We start from the raw sequence: 12,749 nt of genomic DNA on the forward strand, positions 1-12,749 counted from the left end.
GCAAATTCGTTATCAGTTCTTTTGTTTCTTTATTACATTTTAAATCTCCATATAATGATAGCAATGCCACTGTGAATATGTCTGCTCCCCCTTTAAAGTCATCCAAATTGGTGGCCGTCACTACATCTTGCATTGCAGATTCCGTGGTGCCGGGCGAAGAAGTCCTTCCTTTTACCTGCTCTGAATCTCCCAAAATTCTAGCTTTACGAGAGAGGGAGAAAAATGTCTCCCTGTCCCCTTTCTCCATGCCAGGCTTAGTTCTGTACCTCTCCATCTTTCCAGCTACACACAGTACCTTGTCGTGTCCTAATGGGTTCAAATGCGAAGACGGGGAGGCTTGCTTCATGATGACGGAGCGGTGCGACGGATTCTTGGATTGCTCAGATAGCAGCGACGAAAGGAACTGCACTGGTAAGTTATGGAGTAAAGTATTTCCTGGGTAGGGACAAGTACGTCCACTTCACTGCTTATTTTCCCTTTGAAGAGCATCCTTTTCTTTTCTTTTTTGCAAGGCTTGTGTTTAGGAATGTCCATGTTGGACTGTATTTGATAATACTTTCATATTCTGCTATTTGCATGTATTCACTCGGTTAGGTTAGCGTTGGAAGCCCTGCTCTTCGTACCCCTATCATCTCAGGTGTGGGGGCTGTCCTCGTGAGGCAGGACGTTCTCCGTGGTGGTGCTGAGGGTGTGGAACTCCCACTCAAGGGATGGGCTTCATTTGGCTTTGTTATTAAGGTTCACGGGGCAAGTTAAGACAGTGTTCTTTCAGGCACTCTTTCAGGCACTCTTTCAGGCATGCATTTCTTCAGTGTTTCTCTTCTTTCGCTGCTTGTTCTTCAGGGTTTATGTTTGTTGTTGTTGGTAATGATTTATTGCTTGCCACTTCTGTGATTTGTTTGGCCTTGTAGATCCTTGCGGGTGGAAACGTTGGATGTAAATGTTGTAAATACATCCACAAATAAAATAAGTGTTGAGTTTAGTTGAGAGGGATGTTAATTCCAAGTATTGGCTCAGCCGCTAAGCTCTCTGTACAGCCCTGGGCAAGTCCGTTTCTCTAAGTCTCACTGACCTTGGCAAGTTGTTTTGCTGAGAAACTGGGCATTGTGAAAAACAGTCTAATAAATTATAATGGTTGTTTATGCTTTTCCCAATGAGATCAGCAGCTCAAAGCTTGCAGGCTTCAGTAAATGGGAAGGTTTCCCCCAGTGCTGATCACAGAGACCATGTGGAAGAAGCATAATCCCACACAGGTCATTGACCCTAAAGCATGCATGTACTACATGTGATCCTCCAAGCCAAATGCAGTCCACCAGCAATGTATCATGGCCCGCCAAGTGCTGACCCCCTTTCAATGCAGTCAGCCAAACCAGGGTGAGCCGTCATCCTGCCTCTGGCTCTGTGGTTCCCATTGTTCAGGACTGGCCTAGGGCACCATCGAAATGTAAAGCAAAAGAGCAAAAAGTCGTACTTAAGCAAAAGAACAAGATGGTCCCTGCTTGCAGGTTTACAATATGAAAGACTCGACACCAAAGGAAACAGAGATGAGGAGGGAAGAGGCAAAAGGCAGACTCTTGCACAAATTCTTAAAGTTATAGAGTTCTTATATAGTTAAGGGCCAGGAGAAGCCAAAGGGAGCTCATGTTGTGAACCTGCAGTCTCACCTCTCCTTTTTCCCTTATCCCTCATCACGAAGGCCTCTTGCCCACACTGAGGTGAGGATAAGATGAAAAAGCCCTAAAATAGTAAATGAGATTGTACCACTTCAGACTGCAGGCAGGACTGGGGAGATGATGATCTGTAATGCTCTCCATGTACGCCGCTCTCTAGCCCTTCAGAAAGGAAGGCTGTAACCTAGCTCTCTCCCTGACATGCTAGGTTTTTTCTTCTCCTTGCAGGAAGTTTTATTTTTAAATGTAGGGCAGCCATCAATAATGGCACCCCTCGCCCCCCCCTCACCACCACCACCACACACCTGCATGCTAAAGTAGCACAGCCTGTTGCTGTGTGGACCACAGCTGAGAGAAGCAGGTTGAGTTGCCCTCACTCTCGCCCCGGGGTTTTTCGTCTTCCTCCCATCCTCCTCTGAACCAGCTCTGCGGTTCCACCAGCAACATTTCTGGCCCACAATTCATTATGGTTTACTTCGCGATCGATCGCTGCCTCTCTTTCCCGCCGTTCCCACCCCTGCCTTGGGATCCATCCATTTTCTTCAAAAAGCACACAGGGCTACTGAGCATCCATCCATTTTTTTTACTACTTTAATTAAATATTGATTCGGAAGCTGCTTCCCAAGCCCTTGGTTCATCCACCAGGCCTGTGAGACCTGCAGCCGGGCCAAAACCCTGAAGAAAAACACACCGCCCTTCGACATCATCTTTGCAGGGCTGAGCAGCCACTGAGAGAGTTTGATGCCATCTTGTAATGTTTGGAGAAACTTTCAGCTGACCTGCGCAGATCGCTTGCGACTGGGCAGCGCGTTTGACTGTTTTCTCCCCCTAACATCAAAATTTCCCACAATTCATAACCCAACAACAAACATGTTTTCTTTGTGGCTTGTTCAGGTTTAACAAACCATGGTTTGTTAGCGCAGCTGGGTTCACGCCACAGAACAACCCATAGTTCAACAACAACCCGTGGTTCAATGACAATGTTGTGTCGTATGCTACAAATCTTTGGACCCAGACGTCTAACCCCTTTATCAAATCCAGAATTTTTACATTCCTTTCCCTAGATGATACCCTTGTCTATAAAGTGCAGAACCTCCAATGGACAGCTGATTTTTCAGGCAACATCACTTTAACCTGGACCCGGCCGAAGAAGCTGCCTCCTGCCTCCTGCGTCTACAATATCCTTTACAGGTATCCTGGCCAGTTTGGGCATCTCAGTAAATGGGGACATCAGCAGATTTTTAAGTGCAAAACCTAATGGTACGACATAATAACATCCAAATATGAGAGTTTCAGTCCAACAACATCTGGATGTTCCCCATCCCTAGCCGAGCGGTCCTGTTGATGATACCTTTGTCAGAGAAGCAAAGTGGGCCACCCTTCATTTTGGAACTATACAGTTGATGCTGTTTGCTTGAGCTGCTTTGAAAACATTGAACTCCAAAAATGCCCCCTGCCCTGCCCTGCCCTGCCTGCCCATATTCCAGAGCGATGTGGTTATGGTTGTTTTGTTGAACTCCCAAATCCAGGTTGGTTGGAGAAAGCGTGTGGAAATCCTTAGAAACTCACAGCAACAAAACCAACAGCGTCTTGAGAGTGCTGAAACCGGACAGCACGTATCAGGTCAAAGTTCAAGTCCAGTGCCTGAGCAAGGCGTACAACACGAACGACTTCATCACGCTGCGTACCCCAGAAGGACGTAAGTCAGCCCGGCCAAGCGTGACAAGCTTCGAATTAAAGGCGGCTTTGTTGAGCCCAAAGTTCCTGTTGACAGCAGAGGTGGCTCGTTGTGTCTCTGCATGATCCATCGCTGTTCCCGTGCCCACGCGGAGTCTGTGTGCTTGTGATTTTCTGCATCAGGCGTGACTGGATCAATGCAGGCAGCTGAGGCTGGGTTACCCTAATCATACGTCCCTCCCCTTCTTTTGCCAGTGCCCGATCCTCCTTGCCACCTCCAGCTGTCGCTGAAGAGAGAAGCCGTAGTTGATGTGCTGTGCCAGTGGGCACCACCAGCAAACGCCCATGGCTTGATCAGAGAGTATGTTGTAAGTATTTCTAGGCTGTTGTTGTCGTCTCTGTTGTAGCATCTTGACACTATTCTCTCTCAAACATTTAAACAGCTTACAATAAACAAATTAACCCCCCTGAGCTATCTTTAAAATGCCCCAGAGGGCATAAACATTGAAATCGGTTAAAGGCCTAAAACTGAGCAAGAGTGGACCAATCTAAACTCCACTAGGGAGGGAATTTCACAATGGCGGGGCTGCCACAGAAAAGGCCCTGTCCTGTATTCCCACCAATGTAACCTCTCCTGATGGTGGGGCATACAATAGGGCCCCTGAAAGGGACCATAAATTGTGGCCAGGTCATAGAATCATAGAATCATAGAAGAGTAGAGTTGGAAGGGGCCTATAAGGCCATCAAGTCCAACCCCCTGCTCAATGCAGGAATCCACCCTAAAGCATCCCTGGGAGATGGTTGCCCAGCTGCCTCTTGAAGGCCTATAGTGTGGGAGAGGCCACAACCTCCCTAGGTAACTGGTTCCATTGTCGTACTGCTCGAACAGTCAGGAAGTTTTTCCTGATGTCCAGCTGGCATCTGGCTTCCTTTATCTTGAGCCCGTTATTCCATGTCCTGCACTCTGGGAGGATTGAGAAGAGATCCTGGCCCTCCTCTGTGTGACAACCTTTTAAGTATTTGAAGAGTGCTCTCATGTCTCCCCTCCATCTTCTCTTCTCCAGGCTAAACATGCCCAGTTCTTTCAGTCTCTCTTCATAGGGCTTTGTTTCCAGACCCCTGATCATCCTGGTTGCCTTCCTCTGTACACGCTCCAGCTTGTCTGTGTCCTTTTTGAATTGTGGAGCCCAGAACTCCTCCTTATGGGAGGAGTCCACCTGTCAGATATCCTAGTCCCAAATGGCTTAGGGCTGTTTTGGCAAGAACAGGCACCTTGAATTGGGCCTGGAAACAAACTGGAAGCCAGTGCAATCGATGTAAGACCAGAAAGCAATCGATCTGGTTGCAGAATTTTGTGCTGCTTGGGATTTGGGGAGCCTGATAAATCAGATAAAAGATTTCATTTCTTACAAGTGCAGAGCCTGAACTTTGTAGGCTGGGATTTACCTGTTTTTGCTATCCTGTTAGGTGGAGTACAGCAGGACTGGTTCGAAGGAGTGGTCATCTGTAAGGGCCACCAGCAACTATTCAGAAATTGAACGTTTGCAGGTCAACACGTTGTACACATTCAGAGTGAGTAGATGTGTTCCATTATTATTTATTTATTTATTTATTTATTTATTTATTTATATAGCACCATCAATGTACATGGTGCTGTACAGAGTAAAACAATAAAATAGCAAAACCCTGCTGCATAGGCTTACATTCTAATAAAATCATAATAAAACAATAAGAAGGGGAAGAGAATGCACCAAACAGGCACAGGGTAGAGTAAAACTAACAGTATAAAAGTCAGAACAAAATCAAGTTTTAAAAGCTTGGGCAGGTGAGAAACATGGCATTAGAGGAGCGAAGAGCACGAGCGGGGCAATAGTGTGAGATGAGAGAGGAAAGATAGGAAGGAGCTAGACAGTGAAAAGCTTTGTAGGTCAACAGGAGAAGTTTATATTGGACCACCCACCCACCCCCATTTTAGCATAAGCTAGGCCAGATGTTTTACTGCTGGTGTGTGTTGTTATTATGAATTTTTGCTCTTTTATTCTATGGGATTTTATTGTTGTAAGCTGTCTCGGGTACCAAATATTAAAATAGAAATATTTTAAATAAATAAAGTAGGCCCATAGGATCTTTGCTTCTCCTCCTTTGCTGAGAGCACCTGAAAGAGACCTGAATTATTATTATTATTATTATTATTATTATTATTATTATTATTATTTTATCTCTTTCTCGCTCATGGCGTTTTTTCTAGATGAATATAACAAGCATTGCCAAGTCATGCTGTCTTTTACAGATCCAGGAATTTCCTGGCAATTGAGCACGTTTTAATTATGACTTTCTGGATGTTGGAGTGGATGTATTTTGGTAGGCCCTGTTTCTGAAGGTTTTCTGTATAGTTTTTCGATGCGATGTCGGTGACTGATGTTTATTACATCTCTATACCGCCCCATAGCCGAAGCTCTCTGGGTGGTTTACAAAGACAGTGAACATTAAATACATATATACAAAATTTCAAAACCATAAAAAGCATAGGAACAGCAATAGCCATTTAAAAACAGCTGTGTTACTAAGCTGCTTTTAAAATGTCCCTGAATGTCAAAGGCTGCTTGCAATGGCAACACTGGAGGTTTGAAGAAGAAGCTTCCGTGTTCCTCTCTGCAATGCTGAGAGATGGTTAGAAGTGGCTGTGGCGTTACACCCCACAAGTCAGTTCCCAAATGTATGTCTGCAGTTTGTAAGTCTGTGGTGAGTTTAGAATGTTGGCCTGAGTGGGTGGAGTTAGAACAGCCTTCCTCAACCTGGGGCGCTCCAGATGTGTTGGACTACAACTCCCAGAATGCCCCAGCCTGGCTGGGGCATTCTGGGAGATGCAGTCCAACACATCTGGAGTGCCCCAGGTTGAGGAAGGCTGAGTTAGAATGTCTTGGGATGGGGAGGAGGATATATAAGGGAACGACTGAGGGGATTGAGGGGGACTTGTTAGGTCCTCTTTGAGTCTTTAAGTGCTCTCTGTGTTTAGAGTACTTAAGTTCTGAGATATTTGAGGTTCAGGGTAGAGAGTGGTGTCTTTGGAGTGTGGTGTGCGCATAGTTGATGTATATTAACCAATACAGATAGTAAAGAAAGTTCAAGAGTGATTGTGTGAGAGAAAGGAAAGCGCGTATGTGAATGAGTGAAAGGATTGGATGAAAGGTTTCAAAAAGGTTTTAAAATGTTTTATTTGAAACAAAACTTGTGAACTTTTAAAAATAAATTTTAATTATTTTGTTTTTAACTACCACAAAAATCCGATGTGTCTGTTTGGCATTTATCATCTGAGGTTTACACATTTAGCACCCACTCTGACAATCATTCACCTCAGCACATATAACTCACAGTGTTTTATTTTATATATTGGAATCCTTCTCCATTTAACCCCTTTCTCCACATAGTTTGGAGGAAGGTGGTTTTTATCCCTTGCCTCAGGTGTATCAAGCGGTGGTGCTTGGCTTGAGCGGGGAGTAGCCGCAGCCGGACTTGGGGTTCAGAGCATCTCCGCAGGTTTCCAGAGCATCCCTTGACAGGCCGGGCAAGTGCGAGCCTCTCATCTCCTCGAACTGTACTCACAGGCTCCCATGTGAACTGGGGATCCCATCTCTGACCACACGCAGGCCACTTCCCTGTAGAGTAACAGCACAAGCAGCGTCTTGCCCTGAGCTCCTCAGCAACTTTGTCCCTTATAAACCTGCCTCATTTTCATTCAAAAGCTGTATTTTTCATTTTATTTTTGCCAGCATGCCTTCTTACATATTAACTAGCCTTCTGATTTGCAAAGGTTGCTGCAGTAACTAGCCGTGGAGTGGGAAACTGGAGCGATTCCAAGTCCATACGCACCGTAAAAGGCAAAGGTAAGCCCTTACGTAATTCATTCCTTTTACCTTTTTTGTTTTGTTTCACTGCAGCCGGGGGTTTGGTGTGCACGTGCATGTGTGTGCCAGAAAAGCTTTCAGAAGAGTTTCATTTCTCTCATTTTGTCATTTTAATATTAATATATTCATTGGCAGCCTTGTGACGTGTGTGCTGTTGTGTGAGCTCTCTCCCCTAGGCTGTGGAGCGACCCGATTGCAAAGCCACCCACAGTGACTAACGGTCCGCCCCTATTGTAAATATTAATAACTTGCTATGTCAAACACTTGTGTTCCCAAACTTAAATTCCCTGCTCATAACAGCTGGTGATTCCCTCTATCCCCTCACTGATGGGAATTTGGGTGGCAGGACTCAAACGCCTTTAACCTTGCATAAATGGGGCCTTTACGGCTGCCATTTATGCAATTTTGGAAATACTTTCCGGAGCTGCCATTATTGCACACGATGGACGAGGCTGGGTGGTCACTGGGGCACTCAGAAATGCAGGCCTGTGAACGTGCCACGTCCTAGCAAGATGGTTCCTGGGGGCGGGCGTGAGGGAGTCCACTGAATTCCCGGGCCCAGTTGGGCGCCTGTGACAACCCTAGTAGCTGATGCCAGTTGTATTTCTTTCATCCCTGTTTCAGTTATTCCTCCACCAACTATCCGTGTTGATAGTTACAATGACAATTCCATAAGCTTCACCCTCAAAATGGAAGCTAACATTCAGGTAGTGCTGCTATTATTATTATTATTATTATTATTATTATTATTATTATTATTATTATTAATTTATTCCCAGCTCAGAAGCAGCAGTCAAAGAACAATACTTTGCTGCACATCTTTGGAAACTTTTTCAATCATGGATTTGGCAGGGGGAGGGGATCGTGCAGCAGTGGCACGAATTACCCAGTGACGTTTGATCTGCGATTTTATATTTATGATGGCATTAGAGGGTTTGCAATTCCTGGGTAGATGCAGCTTTAATTATGCTGAATTTTCAATATAATTAAATCCCTGGTGCTAGAATCTAGTTTGTCTGACAGAGCCTTTCCCTGAGGTGCCAAAGATAAAAGGATGTGTTCCGGTTCTGATTTCGTTAGCCATGATCCTTTGTGATTCTGTTGCATAAGTTCTTCAGAGGTTTATGCACACTCTGGGGCCGGTCCACACCTTGGGCAAATGTAGTTGCCATGAATTACATCTAAGTCCTTCAACACTGTCTTCAGCCATCTGGGGAAGGAGAAGCAGGTTCCATTTGCAGCTTAATTTCCCACACCCCTAAACAACTCCATAACGTGGCATTTGTAAGAACTGCCTTCCAGCTGCAGGGAGCTTTTGGTCTATCAAGACCAGCTCCCCCCCTTTTTTTTTTAATAAAGAGATACATGCAAAAATTGAACATATATTTATGTATTTGTTGATTCCTCTCCCCTCCCAACACTTTCGGTGTTGCTGGCCAACAGGTGAATGGCTACGTTGTGAAAATCTTCTGGACTTTCGACACCCACAGACAAGAAAAAAGATCACTGTTCATAGATGGGGGAAAATCGGCACAAACTGGTAAGCTTTATCGACAGAATAACAACTTCAGCTGAGCACTTCTGAAGAGTAAGAAAGGAATGGGAGAAAAGGCCTTCTCCCTTAGCTAGGGTTGTCTGTCATGGGGAAATCCTGTCCTTTTTAGGCCTGATGGATCCCTGTGGGCCCCCCGACTTGGCTAGCGTTTGCAAACTGAGCGGTGGTTAAGTTCTCTACTAGCTTGCCTGGTCTCAAATGAGGCCATTGCTGGTGGTTCTGCATGGCCCTGCACTCTGTTTGGAGTCCACTCGGAGTTGAGCCTTCAGTGTACTGGCTCCCTCTCTGTGGAACTCCCCGCCTCTTGATGTCAGGTAGGCACTTTTGATGCCAGCTGAAGACATTTTTATTTAAGCAAGTCTTCCTTTTATTTAAGCCACAGTTTTATTAGCATAATTCGATTTTCACATTTTTAATTCTGGATTTTGATTCTTTTTTCTTCCTTATCATCATTCACTGCTCAGGAATCTTGTTAGATCTAGAGCAGTTTAGAGCAGTATGTAAATCCTGCATAGAAAGAAAGAAAGAATATGCCTAAGGAGGATCTACCGCTGGCCTTGAGGGCTCCCTGGCTCCCAACAGTTTTCTTAATTTATCTGAAATTTCCAGATCCATTTGGAGGTTCCCATATAGATGAAACACTTAAGGAATTTCATGGGAAGCAAATGAAAATTAAAATGTTCTGTGCTGAACTGAACAATGTACTTAAGTGAACTGTTTTGACATTTTTGAAAGAAGGAACGAGCATCACTGGGCCCCCATGCTGAATAAATGAAAGTCAGCCAGCAAACAGAGTGGCAAAGTGGGAGGGGGGGACATTTGCGTTCACCACTAGATCTGATGAATAGAACCTCTCCTTTCCAGGGATGGGAGGTGTGTGTGTGGAGCAGTTGCTGTCTGCACAGCCTTACTTTGACTAACTGTTTTTTTCTTCTACTTCTTCTTCTTCTTCTTCTTCTTCAGTAAGTAACTTGACTGCTCAGACACCGTACGAGATTTCTGCCTGGGCGAAGACAGAACTGGGCGACAGTCCTCTGTCATTTGCACATGTGGTGACCAGCGGTACGAGACCACCGCCTCCCAGTCTGAAAGCCAAAGCTATCAACCAGACCGCTGTCGAATGTAACTGGACTGGCCCACGGAACGTGGTAAGGATTCCTTCCTTTCTCTTTGGCGAAAAGAAAACATTTTCCAAGTGTTCGTTTTTCATTTACGTGTAATATGATGCATTGATTGCAGTCAGTCCATGATAGCAGAGTTGTGGGCGAATGATGTCACATATTCCAAGTATCAAAGGGCCAAAACAGATGTTACTTAAAAGTTATATCTAGCAACTCCTTTCCCCCCACTTATTTTTACTGTAAAGTAAGTGCAGGGTCCCAATCCAAATCTTAAAAGCACCCCATCCTAGGGTACTGATCCAAATTGCTCCCCTCTGTGGCTACCCTAGAGTAAAAATGGGAGGGAGAAAGACATAGCTGCTACGTACAGGTTTAAAGTTATGTGTGATTTGGCCCAAAGGCTTTTTCCATCAAGAAAGGACAGGTTTATTTTTTTCCAGTGATTGTGTGTTAGGTTTAGCCTCACAATGGCCATGGGAACTTGGCCATGCTAAGAGGCAGGTTTGAGCCCAGATTTCGGCCCATTTGCTGTGCAGACTGCGAATGGTGAGGGTAGGGATGTCGGGGGAATCCATCCAGCAGGTGAAGTTCACTGAGCTTTAATCAGCTTAGCCCCCTGGACTATGGCTCGCTTTTTTCTATCTACATTGCACAAGTTATGCAAATTTGCACAAATTACACAAATCTCGGCTGTAATTTGTGCAAATTACACAAACCGGCCGAAATTTGCATCATTTGTGCAAAATGTGATTACAGTTTGGTAAATTGCTTTTTAAACAATTTCTTAAAAACAACAACAATGAAAAGATTCCCAGATTTTGGGAAGAATCCTCCGTTTGGCTTGCAAATGCAAAAGCCGCGTCAAGGGTGCTGCGGAAATCTAGCAAGCTTGAAAGGGGCCGGATTTCCCAGTGACGGACATCCCTTGATGGGAGCTATGCTTCAACACATTTGGAGGGTTGGGGAAGGCTGTGTTAAGTGATAAATGCCCTGGTTTGGTTGCCTGTGGTGAGTAACTGATTGGCAGCCAGACAGAAAAGCTTCTGTACATTTAAAGAGAGCTGGTTCCTTTTTAACCGCTTAGTCCATCAGTTCTGTTAGCCACAAAAAGTAGCCCAGGCATCCCTGTGCTTTGATGGCTGCTAAAACCTTTTTGTGCACTAGAGAATTCTGTGGATTTGTTTGCAAGGCTTTTGAAAAAGACTGCCAATTTGTTTTTCTCTCTGGCTTCCCCCCCTGACTCCTCTACCCACCCCCCCACCCCGCCCCTGATGAACAGGTATATGGCATATTTTATGCCACATCTTTCCTAGAGCTTTACAGGAATCCTAACAATGCCACCACCACACTGCACAACATCACGGTCATCGTCAACAGAGATGAGCAGTACTTATTTCTGGTAAGGAGTTTATTTTCACCTCCCCTCCTCAAAACAAATGCAACTTGAGCCCGCTGTTTGACAAGTCAGACTTGGGAGATGATCTCAGTGGTGTATCTTTGGATGGAGCTGTGAATTACTGCAGCCATCCTGGCCACACATGGAACCCGTGTGTGTCCCCATCACTTGGTATCTTCTGGAGAGGTCCCACTGCAGGTGTTCTACCATTTAGATAAAAACTGTAAGAGTGAGGAGCAGGATCTCCTGGTCACTCCCTTCACTAGTTTTCATTGTTGGATACCTGACGGTTCTCCCTGCTGCTGAATTTTTATATTAGGACTGAGTTGTGTCTGGAATGTAACTGGAACATGAGGGGGCTTAGGATTCCGCAGATCCACAACCTCCCCTGACATACCCTTGCCACACTAGGTAGGACTTCTGGTGGCAGAAATGTTCTTTAACCAAGCCATAGTGTTTCTTCATTATGTTGGGGGTTGTATTTGAAGAAAGAGGCCACAGCTAGACCGAAGGTTTCTCCTGGGCTCATCCCGGGTTCGCCCCTGCCTGAGCACTGGATCCCCTGTGTGTCACCTAGATGAACAGGTTTGACCCCTGGTCAAACCTTAGGTCTAGCTAGGGGATAAGCCTTAGGTCTAGCTAGGGCCAGAGGGAGTCACTAGAACAGCTGCATAAATGACTACTAAGTACTGACCTCCTTCAGGTACGTGTGGTTTCTCCATACCACGGACCACCTTCCGATTACATCGTGGTGAAGATGATTCCTGACAATCGCCTTCCCCCTCGGCATCTTCATTCGGTGCACCTGGCAAAAACGTTCGCTGTTATTAAGTGGGAATCGCCGTATGATTCTCCTGACCAGGATATGGTAAGATGATTGTGCAGTTCCGGTTGAAAAATGTATGCGTTCACATCTGTTATGAAAGTTTTCGCACGCTGTTCTTGCAGCTACAACGAACCAAAGAGCCAAGGGAAAGGCATTCAATTGCTCTTTACAAGAAATATAGGCCTGTGTCACATGAAACGCAAGACTGTGATTTAGCGTTCCATGCATGAGGCCAAGATGTGTGCGCTCCCCTCTGTTCCAGCACACCTGTGAAGAGGAGATTGTAGGTCTTTGGTTCCGCTTTCAGCTAACCGCGGTTACTCGTTATGTCTGAACCCTGACAAACTCTGATTAGTGTTAACTGTGGTTTAGGGCCAGGAAGGGCAAACTGTAGTCGTAGGGCCTCATTTCAAAAAAACGGTGATCAGTTCAGACCCACGGCAGGAGTGATCTGTCCCTTACCTGGAAGCCCAATGGGCAAGAAGGAAGAGAGAGAAAGAGTGAAGCCGGTGGCAGGAAAAGAGAGAAAACAGAGGGGGAGAAAGAGGGGACCCACTCATTTTTGGCTCTAGCTCCACCCACTGCTGACTTTGGCCCTG

The 12,749-nt window shown here is 45.4% G+C and overlaps 1 protein-coding gene across 1 annotated transcript in view; it reads left to right on the forward strand.

Annotated features, from left to right (window-relative positions):
• The window catches only part of SORL1 (sortilin related receptor 1), an 89,042-nt gene that overhangs the window by 68,798 nt on the left and 7,495 nt on the right, over nucleotides 1–12,749 (forward strand). Inside the window, exons 33-43 of the mRNA XM_063139547.1 lie at nucleotides 283–411; nucleotides 2,735–2,861; nucleotides 3,200–3,369; nucleotides 3,603–3,715; nucleotides 4,815–4,919; nucleotides 7,159–7,231; nucleotides 7,877–7,959; nucleotides 8,696–8,792; nucleotides 9,771–9,955; nucleotides 11,208–11,327; nucleotides 12,028–12,192. Of these exons, the coding sequence (XP_062995617.1) occupies nucleotides 283–411; nucleotides 2,735–2,861; nucleotides 3,200–3,369; nucleotides 3,603–3,715; nucleotides 4,815–4,919; nucleotides 7,159–7,231; nucleotides 7,877–7,959; nucleotides 8,696–8,792; nucleotides 9,771–9,955; nucleotides 11,208–11,327; nucleotides 12,028–12,192 (1,367 nt within the window). The remainder of the gene's footprint in view (nucleotides 1–282; nucleotides 412–2,734; nucleotides 2,862–3,199; nucleotides 3,370–3,602; nucleotides 3,716–4,814; nucleotides 4,920–7,158; nucleotides 7,232–7,876; nucleotides 7,960–8,695; nucleotides 8,793–9,770; nucleotides 9,956–11,207; nucleotides 11,328–12,027; nucleotides 12,193–12,749) is intronic.

Source organism: Elgaria multicarinata, chromosome 12, assembly GCF_023053635.1.
Source record: "Elgaria multicarinata webbii isolate HBS135686 ecotype San Diego chromosome 12, rElgMul1.1.pri, whole genome shotgun sequence".
Classification (NCBI taxonomy): domain Eukaryota; kingdom Metazoa; phylum Chordata; class Lepidosauria; order Squamata; family Anguidae; genus Elgaria; species Elgaria multicarinata.